Source organism: Lutra lutra, chromosome 8 (genome assembly GCF_902655055.1).
Source record: "Lutra lutra chromosome 8, mLutLut1.2, whole genome shotgun sequence".
Lineage (NCBI taxonomy): Eukaryota > Metazoa > Chordata > Mammalia > Carnivora > Mustelidae > Lutra > Lutra lutra.
This window is the reverse complement of record NC_062285.1, coordinates 38,334,692-38,350,335: the sequence shown is the minus strand read 5'-3', so window position 1 is coordinate 38,350,335 and position 15,644 is coordinate 38,334,692. Positions and strand designations below refer to the sequence as shown.

General features: G+C 38.1%; 1 protein-coding gene across 1 annotated transcript in view; it reads right to left on the bottom strand.

Moving 5' to 3' along the window:
• The window catches only part of KDM5A (lysine demethylase 5A), a 101,972-nt gene that overhangs the window by 48,361 nt on the left and 37,967 nt on the right, over window positions 1–15,644 (bottom strand). The window contains exons 12-14 of the mRNA XM_047739968.1: window positions 14,461–14,623; window positions 12,248–12,367; window positions 7,652–7,846 (exon numbers count right to left, since the gene is read on the bottom strand). Coding sequence (XP_047595924.1) covers window positions 7,652–7,846; window positions 12,248–12,367; window positions 14,461–14,623 — 478 coding nt within the window. The remainder of the gene's footprint in view (window positions 1–7,651; window positions 7,847–12,247; window positions 12,368–14,460; window positions 14,624–15,644) is intronic.

Below are 15,644 nucleotides of genomic sequence, written 5' to 3'. Positions count from 1 at the left end.
TTTCTTTTTTCTTTTTTTTTTTTTTTTTACAGCTTTATAAACATATATTTTTATCCCCAGGGGTACAGGTCTGCGAATTGCCAGGTTTACACACTTCACAGCACTCACCATAGCACATACCCTCCCCAATATCCATAACCCCATCCCCCCACCTTTTTTAAAGATTTTACTTTTAAGTAACTCTACACCCAACATGGGGCTCAAATTTGCAACCCCAAAATCAAGAGTCACACTCTACAGACTAAGCCAGCCAGGCACCCCAAGGAATTCCATTTTAAATAAACATACATAAAATGAATAACCTAAGTTTCCACTTTAGGAAACCAGAAAAGGAAGACCAAATTAAATCCAAATAAGCAGAAGAGGGGCACGGTGTCTGGGTGGTTCAGTTGGTTATGTATCCAACTCCTAATTTTGTCTCAGGTCATGATCTCAGAGTCATGAGATCAAGCCCTGTGTTGGGCTCTGTGTTCAGCGTGTAGTCTGCTTGAAATTCTCACTCTCCCTCTGTCCCTCACTCTGCCTGTACTCTCTCTAAAATAAATAAATAAATAAAATCTTAAAAAAAAAAAAGAATTAGAGCAGAAATTAGTGAAATGAAAAAAGGGAAATGAGTAGAGAAAAAAATCAATAAAACCAAAAGCTGGTCCTAAGAAAAGGTCAATGATGCTGATAAACCTCTAGCTGGGGGAAAAACAAACAAACAAACAGGACACAAACTACTAAAATCAGAAATGAAAAAGCAGACATTGCTATAGATCCCATGGATACTGAAAGGATAATGCAAGAATACTATAAATAACTCTATGCCCACAAATTTCATGACCAGATGAAATGGACCAATTCCTGGAAAGATAATCTGTCAAAATTCTCTCTCTCTCTCTCTCTCTCTCTCTCTCTCACACACACACACACACACACTTGTAATATCTTAATAGCTCTATACATCTATTGAGGAAATCAAATCAATAGTTAATAACCTTCCAAAACAAAAAACACCGGATCCAAATGGGTTTATTGGTGAATTCTACCAAACATTTACAGAAGAAATTAAGCCAATTCTCTATACTCTTTCAGAGGACAGAAGCAGAGAAAACACTTAACTCATTCTATGAAGCCAACATTATCCAGCTACCAAAACCACTACAGGCCAATATCACTCATGAACATAGATGCAAAAATCTTCAATAAAACTAGCAAGTTGAATCCAACAATATATATTAAGAATTACATGACCAAATTAAGTGGAATTCATCCCAAGTATGCAACAATTAGAACTTTTCAAAATTAGAGTCAATCCTCTCAAACCCTGCCACATGATTCTATCAACAGATGCAGAAAAACCACTTGATACCCATTCCTAATAAATTTTTCTACTAAGATCAAGAATAAGAAAAATGTTCCCTCCCACCACTCCTTTTCAACAGGAAGGCCTAGTTAATACAATAAGACAAGAACAGGAAATAAAAAGGATACAGACTGGGAAGAAAGAAACCAAACCATCTTTGTTCGTGGATCGTAAGATCACCCATGCAGAAAATCTGAAAGAATTGACAAAACACTCCTGGAACTAATACGCAATAATAGCAAGGTTACACAGATACAAGGTTAGGATTCAATTCAACCCCTTTCATTTTTTTTTTTTTTAAGATTTTATTTATTTATTTGAGAGAGACAGAGTGAGAGAGAGCATGAGCAAGGAGAAGGTCAGAGGGAGAAGCAGACTCCCCATGGAGCTGGGAGCCCGATGTGGGATTCGATCCCAGGACTCCGGGATTATGACCTGAGCCGAAGGCAGTCGTCCAACCAACTAAGCAATCTCTTTTCTATATACCAGTAATAAACAAGTGGAATTTGAAATTAAAAACAAATTACTATTTATATTAGCACCCTCCAAAAATGAAATACTTAAATATCTAAAAGAATACGCACAAGAAAGAAAACTACAGAACTCCTATGAACAAAATCAAAGAAGAGCTAAATAAATGGAGAGGTGTTCCATGTTCAGTGTTGTCAAGATGTCAGTTCTACCCACTTAATCTGTAAATCTAGTACAATCAAAATCAAAATCCCCACAAGTTATTCTACAGATATTGACAAAGTATTCTGAAGTTTATATGGAAAAGTAAAAGACTCATAATGGTTCAATACTGCAGAACAAAGTCAGAAGACTAATACTATCTGACTCCAAGACTTAGATAAATTGTACACGTGAAACTAAACTGTGTGCCAAGAATACTCAAATAAAAAAATCAATAAAATTTTTAAAACATTATAAAGCTATAGTAGTAATGAAGATTACATGGTATTACAAAAGAATAGACAAATCAATCAATGGACACAACAGAGGATGTAGAAACAGACTCACATAAATACAGTCAACTGATCTTTCACAAAGAAGACAACACAATGAAGCAAAGATATTCTTTTCAATAAATCATGCTGGAACAACTGGACATTCACATGAAAAAAATAAAAGGCAATCTGAAGACTACACACTGTATGATTTCAACTATATGATATAAAGACAAAACTACAGAGATAGTAAAAAGATCAGTATTTGCCAATGGAAGGGCGCGGCAGAGATAAACAGATGAAACATGGAGGAATTTTAGTGAAGTAAAAATACTCTATACTATAATGATGGATACATGTCATTATATATTCATCCAAACACAAAGAATATACACCAAGAATGAACCGCAATATGAACTATAGACTTTGGGTGATTATGATGCGTCAATGCAGGTTCATCAATTTTAACAAATGTACCACTCTGGTAGGAGACACTGATAATGCAGAAGGCATTGCATGTGTAGTGATGGAAGATATATGGGAAATGTCTATAATCTACCCTTTCCCTTGTTTTACTGTGAACTTTCAACTACTCTAAAAAGACAGTCTTATTAAAAAAATTGGGGCGCCTGGGTGGCTCAGTGGGTTAAGCCGCTGCCTTCGGCTCAGGTCATGATCTCAGAGTCCTGGGATCAAGCCCCGCATCGGGCTCTCTGCTCAGCAGGGAGCCTGCTTCCTCCTCTCTCTCTGCCTGCCTCTCTGCCTGCTTGTGATCTCTCTGTCAAAAAAATAAATAAAAAAATCTTTAAAAAAAAAAAAAATTAATAACCAGGTACCTGGATGGCTCAGTCGTTAACTGTCTGCCTTTGGCTGAAGTCAAGATCCCAGGGTCCTGGGATGGACCCCCAAGTCAGGCTCCCTGCTCAGCAGAAAGCCGGCTTCTCTCTTCCCACCCACCCTGCTTGTGTTCCCTCTCTCATTGTCTCTCTGTCAAATAAATATATAAAATCTTTAAAAATAATAATAAATAGGGGCACCTGGGTGGCTCAGTGGGTAAAACCTCTGCCTTTGGTTCAGGTCATGATCTCAGGATCCTGGGATCGAGGCCCACGTCAGGCTCTCTGCTCGGCAGGGAGCCTGCTTCCTTCTCTCTCTCTGCCTGCCTCTCTGCCTACTTATGATCTCTGTCTGTCATATAAATAAATAAAATCTTTTAAAAAGGTAAGTAAATAAAGATGCAAAGTCTTTCCCATGTTTGGGGTGCCTGGGTGGCTCAGTGGGTTAAAGCCTCTGCCTTCGGCTCAGGTCATGATCCCAGGGTCCTGGGATCAAGCCCCACATCGGGCTTTCTGCTTGGCAGGGAGCCTGCTTCCCCCACTCCTCTCTACCTGCCTTTCTGCCTACTTGTGATCTCTGTCAAATAAATAAATAAAATCTTAAAAGAATAAATAATAATAAAAATTAAAAAATAATACAAAAGGCTAATAAAAAATAAGCAAAGAAAACTTTTAAGAATACAGATATAATGGGGCGCCTGGGTGGCTCAGTGGGTTAAGCCGCTGCCTTCGGCTCAGGTCATGATCCCAGGTCCTGGGTTCGAGCCCCACATCGGGCTTTCTGCTCAGCAGGGAGCCTGCTTCCTCCTCTCTCTCTGCCTGCCTCTCTGCTTACTTGTGATTTCTCTCTGTCAAATAAATTAATTAAAAATCTTTAAAAAAAAAAAAGAATACAGATATAACATAAGAATATTAACTATATCAAGTCATACATTCATTTTTCTCAAAAAAATTAAAAAAAAAAAAACAAAAAGATTCACTTTTATCTTGTTCTTTCTTCTTCTTCTTCTTTTTTAAAGTTATTTATTTATTTGAAAGAGAAAGCATGAGCGGGCAGAGGGACAAAGGAAGAGGGAGAACCAGACTCCCCACTGAGCAGAGAGCCCACCTCGGAGCTTAATCCCAGAACCCTGAGATCATGACCTGAACCCAAGGCAGACACTTAACTGACTGAACCACCCAGGAAACCCTCTTGTTTCTTATCACAGGTAATTCAAATTAGAAAAAGAAATCTGACCATTTAGCAAAAATTCTAATTTCCAAGGTAACATAAACTCTTAAAAATAATTAGCTTAGGGGACCTGGGTGGCTCAGTGGGTTAAAGCCTCTACCTCCGGCTCAGGTCATGATCTCAGGGTCCTGGGATCGAGGCCCAAGCCGGGCTCTCTGCTCAGCAGGGAGCCTGCTTCCTCCTCTCTCTCTGCCTACTTGTGATCTCTGTCTGTCAAATAAATAAAATAAAATATTTTTTAAAATAATTAGCTTATAATATTAATATTTACATCATTTGTAGTATGTATAGCTTTATACAGCTTTATATAGCTATATATAGCTTTGGTTTAAAGATTTTTCCCCCATTTATGCCCATAAAAACAATGGTGAAATTGATTTCTTTTACTTTTCAGATTCAAATTCCTATCTACCACAGTATTTTTCTTCAGCTTAAACCTTTATTTCCTCAAAACTCTTCAAATCTAAGACAGCCCATTATTTGAAATTCTTTTAAAATAGACAAAGTCCTTAATTTTGTGATTATATAAACTTTTCTAACTGAAAATGGTGTTTTCAAGAAAATCCTGATTTTACTGAGAGGAAACAAGACTTCTGTTATATTCTACCACTTGGGATATGTCAAAAAATAAAGTGTCTTCTCAACCTACCAATTGTTCTTATTATTCTTGGTTACTTGGTTATTAAGTTAGCTAAAACCAATTATGCCAAAACAGGAGATCTCAAGTTAGTAATCTCATAAGTGGGCTTGAAATCGTAAGTGACATATGCAAGAAAATAAACTTTGATCCATACCTCATTCCACATACAAAAATTAAACTTGAAACAGACCATACACATAAATGTATGAGCTAAAACTAAAAAATTTCTGGGAAACATAGGAGAAAATCTTCATGATCTTGAGTTAAAGATTTCTTAGGTATAGCCAAAAGCCACGAGCCATAAAAGAAAGAATTGATAAACCAAAGAAACGCCTGTTCTTCAAAAAAATACTATTAAGAGGGGCACCTGGGTGGCTCATAGGGTTAAGCCTCTGCCTTCGGCTCAGGTCATGATCTCAAAGTCCTGGGACTGAGCCCCGCATCTCTCATCTCTCATCTCAAAGTCCTGGGACTGAGCCCCGCATCGGGCTCTCTGCTCAGTGGTGAGCCTGCTCCCCACACCCCCTGCCTGCTTCTCTGCTACTTGTGATCTCTCTCTCTCTCTCTGTCAAATAAATAAATAAATAAAATCTTTTTTTAAAAAAATACTATTAAGAAAAGGAAAAGACAAGTCACAGATGGGAAGAAAATATTTTCAAATCACCTATCTGGTAAAGAATCTGTATCTAGACTATATAAAGAACCCTCAAAATTCAGTAAGAACCCAAGTTTTAAAAGTTGGCCAAAAGATCTGAACAGAATCTTCCCTCAAAGATATATAGACAGCGGGGCACCTGGGTGGCTCAGTGGGTTAAAGCCTCTGCCTTCGGCTCAGGTCACGGTCCTAGAGTCCTGGGATCGAGTCCCGCATCGGGCTCTCTGCTCAGTGGGGAGCCTGCTTCCTCCTCTCTCTCTGCCTACCTCTCTGCCTACTTGTGATCTCTGTCTGTTAAATAAATAAATAAAATAAAATAAAAAAAGATATATAGACAGCAAATAAGCACCTAGAATGTACTCAACATCATTAGTCATTAAAATTAAAGCCACAATGAACTACCACAACAAACCTATTAGAGTATCTACCTAAAGTTGGGAATGCCTGGGTGGTTCAGTTGGTTAAGTGTCTGCCTTAGGCTCAGGTCATGATCCTGGGATCCTGGGAACAAGTCCTGCATCGGGCTCCCTGCTCTTGGGAGCTTCTCTCCCTCCCTCTGCCTCTCCCCCCAGCTTGTCTGCTCTCTCTCTCTCTCACTCTCTCTGTTCAATAAGTGAATAAAATCTTTTTAAAAAAATCTGAAGTTAAAATTCCAAGTGTCAGGGAGATTGCAGGACAAGTAGAACTCTCATATTCCTGGCAGAACTGTAAAAACTATTTTGGAATATAGTTTGGCAGTTTGTAGAAAAAATTAAACATACAGATGTCATATGACCCAGTCATTCCAGTCCTAGTATTTATCCAAGAAAAATGAAAATAATATGTCAACACAGAAATCTGTTCAGAAATGTTCACAGCAGCTTAACTGGTAACAGGAAAAAGTCTAAAAACAACTAAAATGTTCATTTGTAAGTGAAGATATACTGTGGTATATCCATACAAAAAATACTCCAACTACTACTCTTGGCAATTAAAAAGAATAAACAATTAATACATAAATGAACCTCCAAGTATGTTAAGTCAAAGAAACTAAACAAAAAGTATAAACTGTATGACTCGATTTAAGTAAGACACTTTTTAAAAAGGCACAAGAAAGAAAGTAGATTGGTGTTTTCCTGGAAGAGGGTGGAGTGGGAGTAGTGAAAAGGGGGAATGGGACAAGAGGGAAGGATCATACAGGGGCCTAAGAAAATTTTTGAAGGTGCTATGTTCATTAACTTGATTGTGACAAAGGTTTAGTTTATTTTAGGCATTCAAAATCCCAACACCTGTGGGGATGGTATGGCCACCCTGCTGCCCAGCCACCATCACTGTAAGAAACTCCATCAGAAATTCAACTGGCTTCCAAACTGGGGGCGGAGAGTGGGGGAAATCCCGGTGGGGGGGGACAAAACAGATCAATCTACCAATCCACTCTGACAGTTGGAATCACCAGAAACACAACTTTTACTCAGTTCAAAGCTCAGAGTAAAGGATCTGAACTTTCTTATTTAAAGAAATAATACTATATATAAAAGGTTTAAAAAAGAAATATATCTAAGAAATTCTACATGATAGGATTCCATTTTTTAAATCTAGAGGTGACATAAAGATTTCTAAAACTTTTCATTTTGTAGAACCAAAATAGCAAGAATAAAAATATACCTTCTCCAGGGTGCCTGGGTGGCACAGTTGGTTAAGCCCCCAACTCTTGATTTCAGGTCAGGTCCTGAGCTTGTGAGATCAAGCCCTGTATCAAGCTTCATGCTCAGCAGCAGAGTGTACTTAAGATTCTCTCTCCCTCTCCCCACTCCATTGTACACTTTCTCTCTCCCTAAAATAAATAAATCTTTAAACACACACACGCACACACACACTTACTTTCTCCCAACGTGTGATTTTTGTGTTCATCTTCTAAAGGAATCAAAGATGAAAATGGATTCTTTCTACAAGTTCAATTTTTAGTATATTCCATGAGCAGTATCAAATAGAGAAAATGTGGTCCACAAACTCACCATTTGTACAACAGACTCTCTTAATCTTGTCTCTTCTTCAGTCATGAGAGTCAATTCTTTGCACACCATGGCAGCCAGCCCCACGTCTAAGCATTCTGGATCTGCTGCCATCTTGAAAATGAGTTCTTCATGGGAAAAGACACAGTGACGCCTTAGCCGTCGGTAGTGATTGACACACTGACGTCCAATGGGCAACTATAAACAAAATTGTCAAATTAAATTACTTGCTTATAACATATCCCAGAACAAAAACCAGTATTTAGTCTATAGCTCCTCTGTTTTATTACCAAAAAAGGCAGAGTAACAAATTCCATTTGAACATAAAAGGAAATGTAAATATAAAATATTTACGGCCCAGCAAGAATTTCAAAGGCCTTCCCACAGAAAATTTCTATGCTAAGCTTCTAGCCTAAGCTATTGATTTTCTACTCATTATGTAAAACAAGAAGTACAGTTCCTTGATACTTAAATGAAAAAGCAAACTCTTTTAGACCACTTTAACATAAGCTGCCTTTAAAGAATAAAGAAAAAAACATTTAGGTAATAAAGGGTTAAGTAGATAGCTTCAGCATGGAAGTTTCCACAGACCAAAAAGCAGAGATGTTATTAAAAGTTTAAAAAAAAAAAAAAAAGGAGAAAGAAAAGGGGACGAAAAAAGCACTACTTCAACAATTCATATTAACTTCTATTATAAGAACCAAACCAAAAGATGATTTATATAAAGCATCTAGAAATTCTTTTAAAAGGATCAGTCTGGTCTAAAGAGAATCCAAGTGAAATCATGAGATTATACACTTTATTCTCCCTAAGTGAATAAACAAATCACTAGATGCTCACTTTTCATAAATCAGATACACCTTTTAGGATAAATTCTGAAAACTTTTTAACCATCAAGCTTTAAGCCAAATTATGATACTGGTTATACTATATAGGCACACCTTGGAGATACTGTGGGTTGGGTTCCAGACCACCATAAATAAAGTATCACAATAAAGTGAGTAAAATGAATAATTTGGTTTTCCAGTACATAGAAGTTATGTCTACATTATACTATAGTGTTTAGTGTGCAACAGCATTATGTCTAAAAAAAAACAATGTACACAACTTAATTCAAAAATACTTTCGGGGCGCCTGGGTGGCTCAGTGGGTTAAGCCGCTGCCTTCGGCTCAGGTCATGATCTCAGAGTCCTGGGATCGAGCCCCGCATCGGGCTCTCTGCTCAGCAGGGAGCCTGCTTCCTCCTCTCTCTCTGCCTGCCTCTCTGCCTGCTTGTGATCTCTCTGCCAAATAAATAAATAAAATCTTTAAAAAAAAAAAAAATACTTTCTTGCTAAAAAATGCTAACCATCACCAGAGCTTTCAGACATAATTTCTAATCACAGATCACCAGAACAAATAATAACAAAGAAGTTTGAAATATTGCCAGAATTCCCAAAATGTGATACAGAGACATGAAGTGAATAAATGCTATTGGAAAAACGGTGCCAACGGACTTGCTCTCGACACAGGGTTGCCACAAGCTCTCAATTTGTAAAAAATGCAATTACATGTGGAATGTAATAAAGCCAAGTGCAATAAAACAATGTATGCCTGTACATAAAAACAAACACATATATGCACACACACTTCCTCCCTCCTATCTTTCCCCAACTGCTACCCTTCTGTCCAGCAGAAAAACCTGGGTAGTTTAAAATGGGAGTTTTAGTTTACATTTGAAAACTATGACATAAAAGAGAAAAAATAAGAAAATGGACCTTTAAGAACCTTGAAGAATTCACCTCCATTTTGAAAAAGGCAGAAGATAATCAAGGGAATTACATTTTGAGAATATAAGACTATCTCTAAATCAAACAATATTTCCATGCTCTTTTTTTGTTTTTTGTTTTCTTTTTTATGTAGGTTCCACCCCCAGCATAGAGCTCAATGCAGGGCTTGAACTCAGGAACCTGAGATCATGACCTGAGCCAAAATCAGAGGTGGATGTTTAACCAACTGGGCCACCCAAGCGCACCTACTCTTTTAAAGAAACAATCTTTCGGAGTGCCTGGCTGGCTGAGTCATTAGGTGTCTACCTTTGGCTCAGGTCATGATCCCAGAGTTCTGGGATGGAGCCCTGCATCCGGAGGGGGAGAGGGGGGCACACAGTCCCTGCTCAGCGGGAAGCCTGCTTCTCCCTCTCCCACTCCCCCTGCTTGTGTTCCCTCTCTCACTGTGTCTGTCAGATAAATAAGTAAAAATCTTAAAAAAAAAAAAATAATAATAATAATCTTTCCAAAGAAAATAATGATACTGAACTTAGGCATTATCCTATTAACACACAACTCTTCCATTTCCTAATTCATAAATATTACTTGTTAAACATTTTTCATATAGCTTATTAACAATGGCAAGAAAATATGAAGATCTTAATTATTGTAATCTGTAAAGAAGCCACATAAAATAGAACTGATTATCCGTTGTGGCTTATAAAACTTAGTACCATCAATCACCATATTCCAAATCTAAAGCTGCTATAATTTTTCATATCTAGCACACCCTTCTTTTCAAGAGTTTCAAGGATTTCTACATATATCATCTCACTTGTTTGAGGTTATTAAGAGAATCTTAGTATCTTCACATACAAGGTAAAAAACTTAGGCACACTGAAATTAAGAGAGTTGCCAAAGGCCACATATCAATAACAGCAGACACATTAAAGGCAGAAACCATCTCGAATTCATTTCTGAATTATCTTTATTTCCTACACTACATCCAGCCAAGAAGTAAATCATAAACATTTTAATAAATGTTAAATGAATTTTAAAAAATAGACCTCAAACCCAAGGGCAAGTCCTAAGCTCAGTCTTGCTCATACTGCTTCCTAAGCCTAATAATGTTTCAAATTACTGGATCAAATAAGATTACTCATCATGTCATTCATTAACCAAGGAAACAAATATCATCAAATCATGAATCATGGAATTTAATAAATTAATGTGCCCACAGAAAACATAAGACCCAGTATTACTAAAAATATCTCCCCCTTGGGACACCTGCGTGGTTCAGTCGGTTGGCATCTGACTCCTGATTTTGTTCAGGTCGTAATCTCAGGGTCCTGAACTCAACAAGAGATCAAGCCACATGTCAGGCTCTGTGCTCAGCATGGAACCTGCTACAATGATCTCTTCTCCCTCTGGGTGCTCTCTCTCTCTCTCTCTTAAAATATGAAAACAAAAACTCCCCAAATATTGAGAGGAGACCAAAAAAGATCACAAAATGAAAACTAAAGTCAAAGAGTGTATTATAAATTTGCAGTCTTTTCCCAACCAACATGACATAATCATAACTAGTCACTTTTTGATATCTACCTCATATGAAAAAGCAAAATAGCAATCACTGGCATGATCATTTATTTTATTTTTTAAAAGATTTTATTTATTCCTTTGAGAGCAAAAGAGAGCAGGAGCAGGGGGGAGGGGTAAAGGGAAAGGGAGAAACAGACTCCCTCCTGAGCAGGGAGCCTGATGCAGGACTCGATCCCAGGACTCCAGGATCATGACCTGAGCTGAAGTCAGAGGCTTAAATGACTGAGCCACCCAGGCACCCTTGGCATTATCATTTAAACACAAGTATATCCCACAAGAGATCTCAGTACTATAGTTACTCTTTAAGTTTTTTTTTTTAAGAAATACAAAAAAACATAAAATGGTAGGAAGAATAAAATCACTTAATTGTCTATAAGAAGGGAAGTAATATAGGGGTATTTTAAAATAAAAATCGAGTTATATACTTGAAAATACAGGTAAAATTAATTCTTAAAAAGATCCAGTTGTCAAAAAAAAAAAAAAATAGATCTAGTTGTCATTATAAAATCCTTAAGTTGCTCAGAGAAGGCAAAGACTAGAGGCACGACAGTCTCTCAGAAAAGAAAGATTCAAAAACTAACAAGTGCTCATTTAAAATTCAAACAGGGGACGCCTGGGTGGCTCAGTGGGTTAAAGCCTCTGCCTTCAGCTCAGGTCATGATCCCAGGGTCCTGGGATCAAGCCCCACATCGGGCTCTCTGCTCAGCGGGGAGCCTGCTTCCTCCTCTCTCTCTGCCTGCCTCTCTGTCTACTTGTGATCTCTGTCAAATAAATAAATAAAATCTTTTAAAATAAATAAAATAAAATAAAATTCAAACAGAATGGGGAAAAGAATGAATGGATGAGACGTAAAGAACTATAAAATCTTCCAAATAAAAACTGCAAGGGAAACTCTAACTGAATTTTCTAAATTACAACACCCATTCCAGTCTCTACTAAAATATTCATGAGGGCGCCTGCATGGCTCAGTTGGTTAAGTGACTGCCTTCGGCTCAGGTCATGATCCTGGAGTCCCAGGATCGAGTCCCGCATTGGGCTCCCTGCTTGGCAGGGAGTGTGCTTCTCCTGCTGACTTCTCTCTCCTCATGCTCTCTCTCTCTCTCTCTCAAATAAATAAGTAAAATCTTAAAAAAAAAATTAAAAATAAGGTATTCATGAATCCTCCCCTCCCCACCTAAGCAAATATGGCCACTAAGATGCATTTTCCAGGGGTGTTAGTAGACGTACAACAGCTACTTGCTATAGAACAGACCCAGTCAGCAGTACAGAAGTTCACAGCTTCAGCAAAGTTGTAGCCCTGGTTAAATCCAGAATGATAGGCACGAGGAAACGTCACAACAAACTCGCCAGCACACTGATTGGTCCTGTACACCTAAATGCAAAGTGGGAACAGGGATACAAAACAAAACAAAAACAACAAAAAAGAGGAAGAGATTTTATCAGTCACTTTCAGAGGCATTTTCTAAAACTATAAACAGGAAAGCATTCACCTACCCATATCAGAAAATAATATCAGGGTTTAAGAAGCAGCCTGAAATCTTACCTTCTTAAAACAGTCACTGATAACAAGCTACAATAATTCACAAGTAGCAGACAGGGTGCCTGGATGGCTCAGTCATTAAGCATGTGCCTTTGGCTCAGGTCATGATCCCAGGGTCCTGAGATAGAGCTCATATCGGGCTCCCTGCTCAGCCGGAAGCCTGCTTCTCCCTCTCCCACTCCTCCTGCTTGTGCTCCCTCTCTCCCTGTGTCTCTCTTTGTCAAATAAATAACTAAAATCTTTTTAAAAAATAAATAATAAAGGGGCGCCCGGGTGGCTCAGTTGGTTAAGCGGCTGCCTTCGGCTCGGGTCATGATTCCAGGGTCCTGGGATCGAGCCCCGCATTGGGCTCCCTGCTCAGCGGAGAGCCTGCTTCTCTCTCTCCCCCTCTCCCTGCCACTCTGCTTACTTGTGCTCTCTCTCTAGCTCTCTGTCAAACAAATAAACAAATAAATAAATAATAAATAAATAAATAATAAAATAGTCATTGACTTCAAAAAAAAAGTAGCAAATTCTCAAAAAGAAAATGTTACTCTCACTGGGCTACTAGTTTCTGAAATGTGATAAAATTTTTACCATTAGGAGACTTTTTCTTTTATTCCTTTCATCCTTATGTTGTCAATAACATTAAAAAATGGGATTGCCTCCTACTCTTGGATATTTTTTTGGAAATTAGGTAATTAGTTCACATGTTATATGGTGATAACCCCAAAATCAGTTTTCCTGGATTCCACTTATTTTTATGATAAATTATTTGTCTTTATTTATTTATTTTAGAGAGTGTGTGTGCGCTACCCAGCCACCCCAATACTATGTGTCTTTAGAAAAATCCCAGATTCTAGTATAAATTCACTCTGCCTTCAGCTCAGGTCATGATCCCAGGTCCTGAGATCAAGCCTTATATCCGGCTCCCTTCTCAGTGGGGAGTCTGATTCCCACTCTGCTCCTCCCTGCTGTGGGCGTGCGTATAAGCGCTCTCTCTCACTGTCCCTGTCTGAAACAAGTGAGATCTTTAAAGACAAAATAATACTGGGGTCCTGGGTGGGTCAGTTAGTTAAGCATCCAACTCTTGATTTCGGCTCAGGTCATGGTCTCAGGGTCACGAAATCAAGCCTCACATCAAGTTCCATGCTCAGTGCAGAGTCTGCTTGAGATTCTTTCTCTCCTTCTCCCTCTGCCCTTCCCCCCATTCATGCTTGCACACTCTCTCACTCTCTAAATAAATAAAATCTTTTTTAAAAAGGTAAAGCAGAAAAGGTATTCATAGTATTTCATTATCACATATTAAAAAAAAAAGCTGTGAAACCTTTAATGAAATATGATCTCCAAAGGATATTAGTTACAAGTATCACTTAAAATACTTTACACTCTGACGAAACAAAGATAATGCAGATAATAAATAAGAGAATATTATTATATACACTAGATAATAAAGAATGTAAGATTTTTGTCAAAACCAGGATATAAAGGTTTACTGAAAACAGAAGCCTATTCAATAGGTAGCTATACATAAAGTAAGATTAATACTTTAAAACACCTCTTTCTTGGGGCACCTGGGTGGCTCAGTGGGTTAAGCCTCTGCCTTCAGCTTAGGTCATGATCCCAGGGGCCTAGGATCGAGCCCCGCATCAGGCTCTCTGCTCAGCAGGGAGCCTGCTTCCCTTCCTCTCTCTCTGCCTGCCTCTCTGCCTGCTTGTGATCTCTCTCTGTCAAATAAATAAATAAAAATCTTAAAAAAAAAAACAAAACAAAACACTTCTTCCTTACCAAGAAATGTTGTTCCCTTCAGAATATAAATTGTAATTGGGCTAGAAGATGACATCTTTTGCTTCCAGTTATAAAACAAAAGAAATGTGTTTCTGTCTAATGAAAAGCTAACAGAACCTTAAAATGAAAATACTAAAAGGAGACACAAAAAGACTCACAGGCACACCATGCTCCATCAGTACATTGGGGTTCATGATGGTGACTAACTGATGCAGGAGATCAGGCTGGGACTCAAACAACTCAGGAGCCAGCTCCCTCATCACCTCCTCCAGCTGTTCGGCAGCATGAGATGGCACACCATACCATGTCTTTGGCTCCCCCCTAGCAAAAAGAAATAACTGTTTAGCTATGTGAGCATGTTACCAACGAGGCCAGAGTCTCTCATTCAAATCCACTGAACTATAATTAATTTCGTCTTGTTCCATGGTCACAGATTATATACCCTGAATCTTGGCAAACCAATTCATGAATCTGTTCATAACAGGAGGTAAGGCAAAGTATATAAATACGTAGACACATACTTATCACTACTATTAAAATTAATTCTAAATCAACTTAATTAATGCAATTCATAGCACATGAACTCTTTAAGGTGGATCAATAAATAGTTTCTTCAAATAGGAAAGGCACTATATGAAAAATAAACATCATTCCAAAGGATACTAACATACTACCTTATTTCCTAAGTCCCCTGGACATTCCGATTATCCCCGCAATGACCAAACTTGAAGTCAACACTCTGTAGAATACCTTTACATAACTCCACTAAGTTGAATTTTAATATCCAAAAAACTAAGGCAACGGTAGAAACTGTTGAAACCTTGAAAAGAGTTCTATCTACAAATCTTAAGAACCAAAAACTTGGCATCATTAATGCACTAGACTTTAGTGAACTAGAGTTCATTTATGATATGATGCTGTACTTCTAGGAAATGGATTTAGTGAGTCATAGTATTTATAAAATAGCTGAATTTCCTAATCCTAATACAATCCAGTGTTGTCTCCAACAGAACTTACTGCAATAATGAGAATGTTCTGGGGTGCCTGGGTGGCTCAGTGGGTTAAGCCTCTGCCTTTGGCTCAGGTCATGGTCTCAGGGTTCTGGGATCAAGCCCAGCATTGGGCTCTCTCTCAGCAGGGAGCCTGCTTCCCTCTCTCTTTCTGCCTGCCTCTCTGCCTACTTGTGATCTCTCTCTCTGTATCAAAAAATAAATAAATCTTAAAATAATAATAATAATAATGAGAATATTCTATATCTGTGCTGGCCAATACACAGGGCTCTAGTCACCAGTGACCATAAAGTACTTGAAATGCTTCCTGTAACTGGGGAAGTACATTTTTA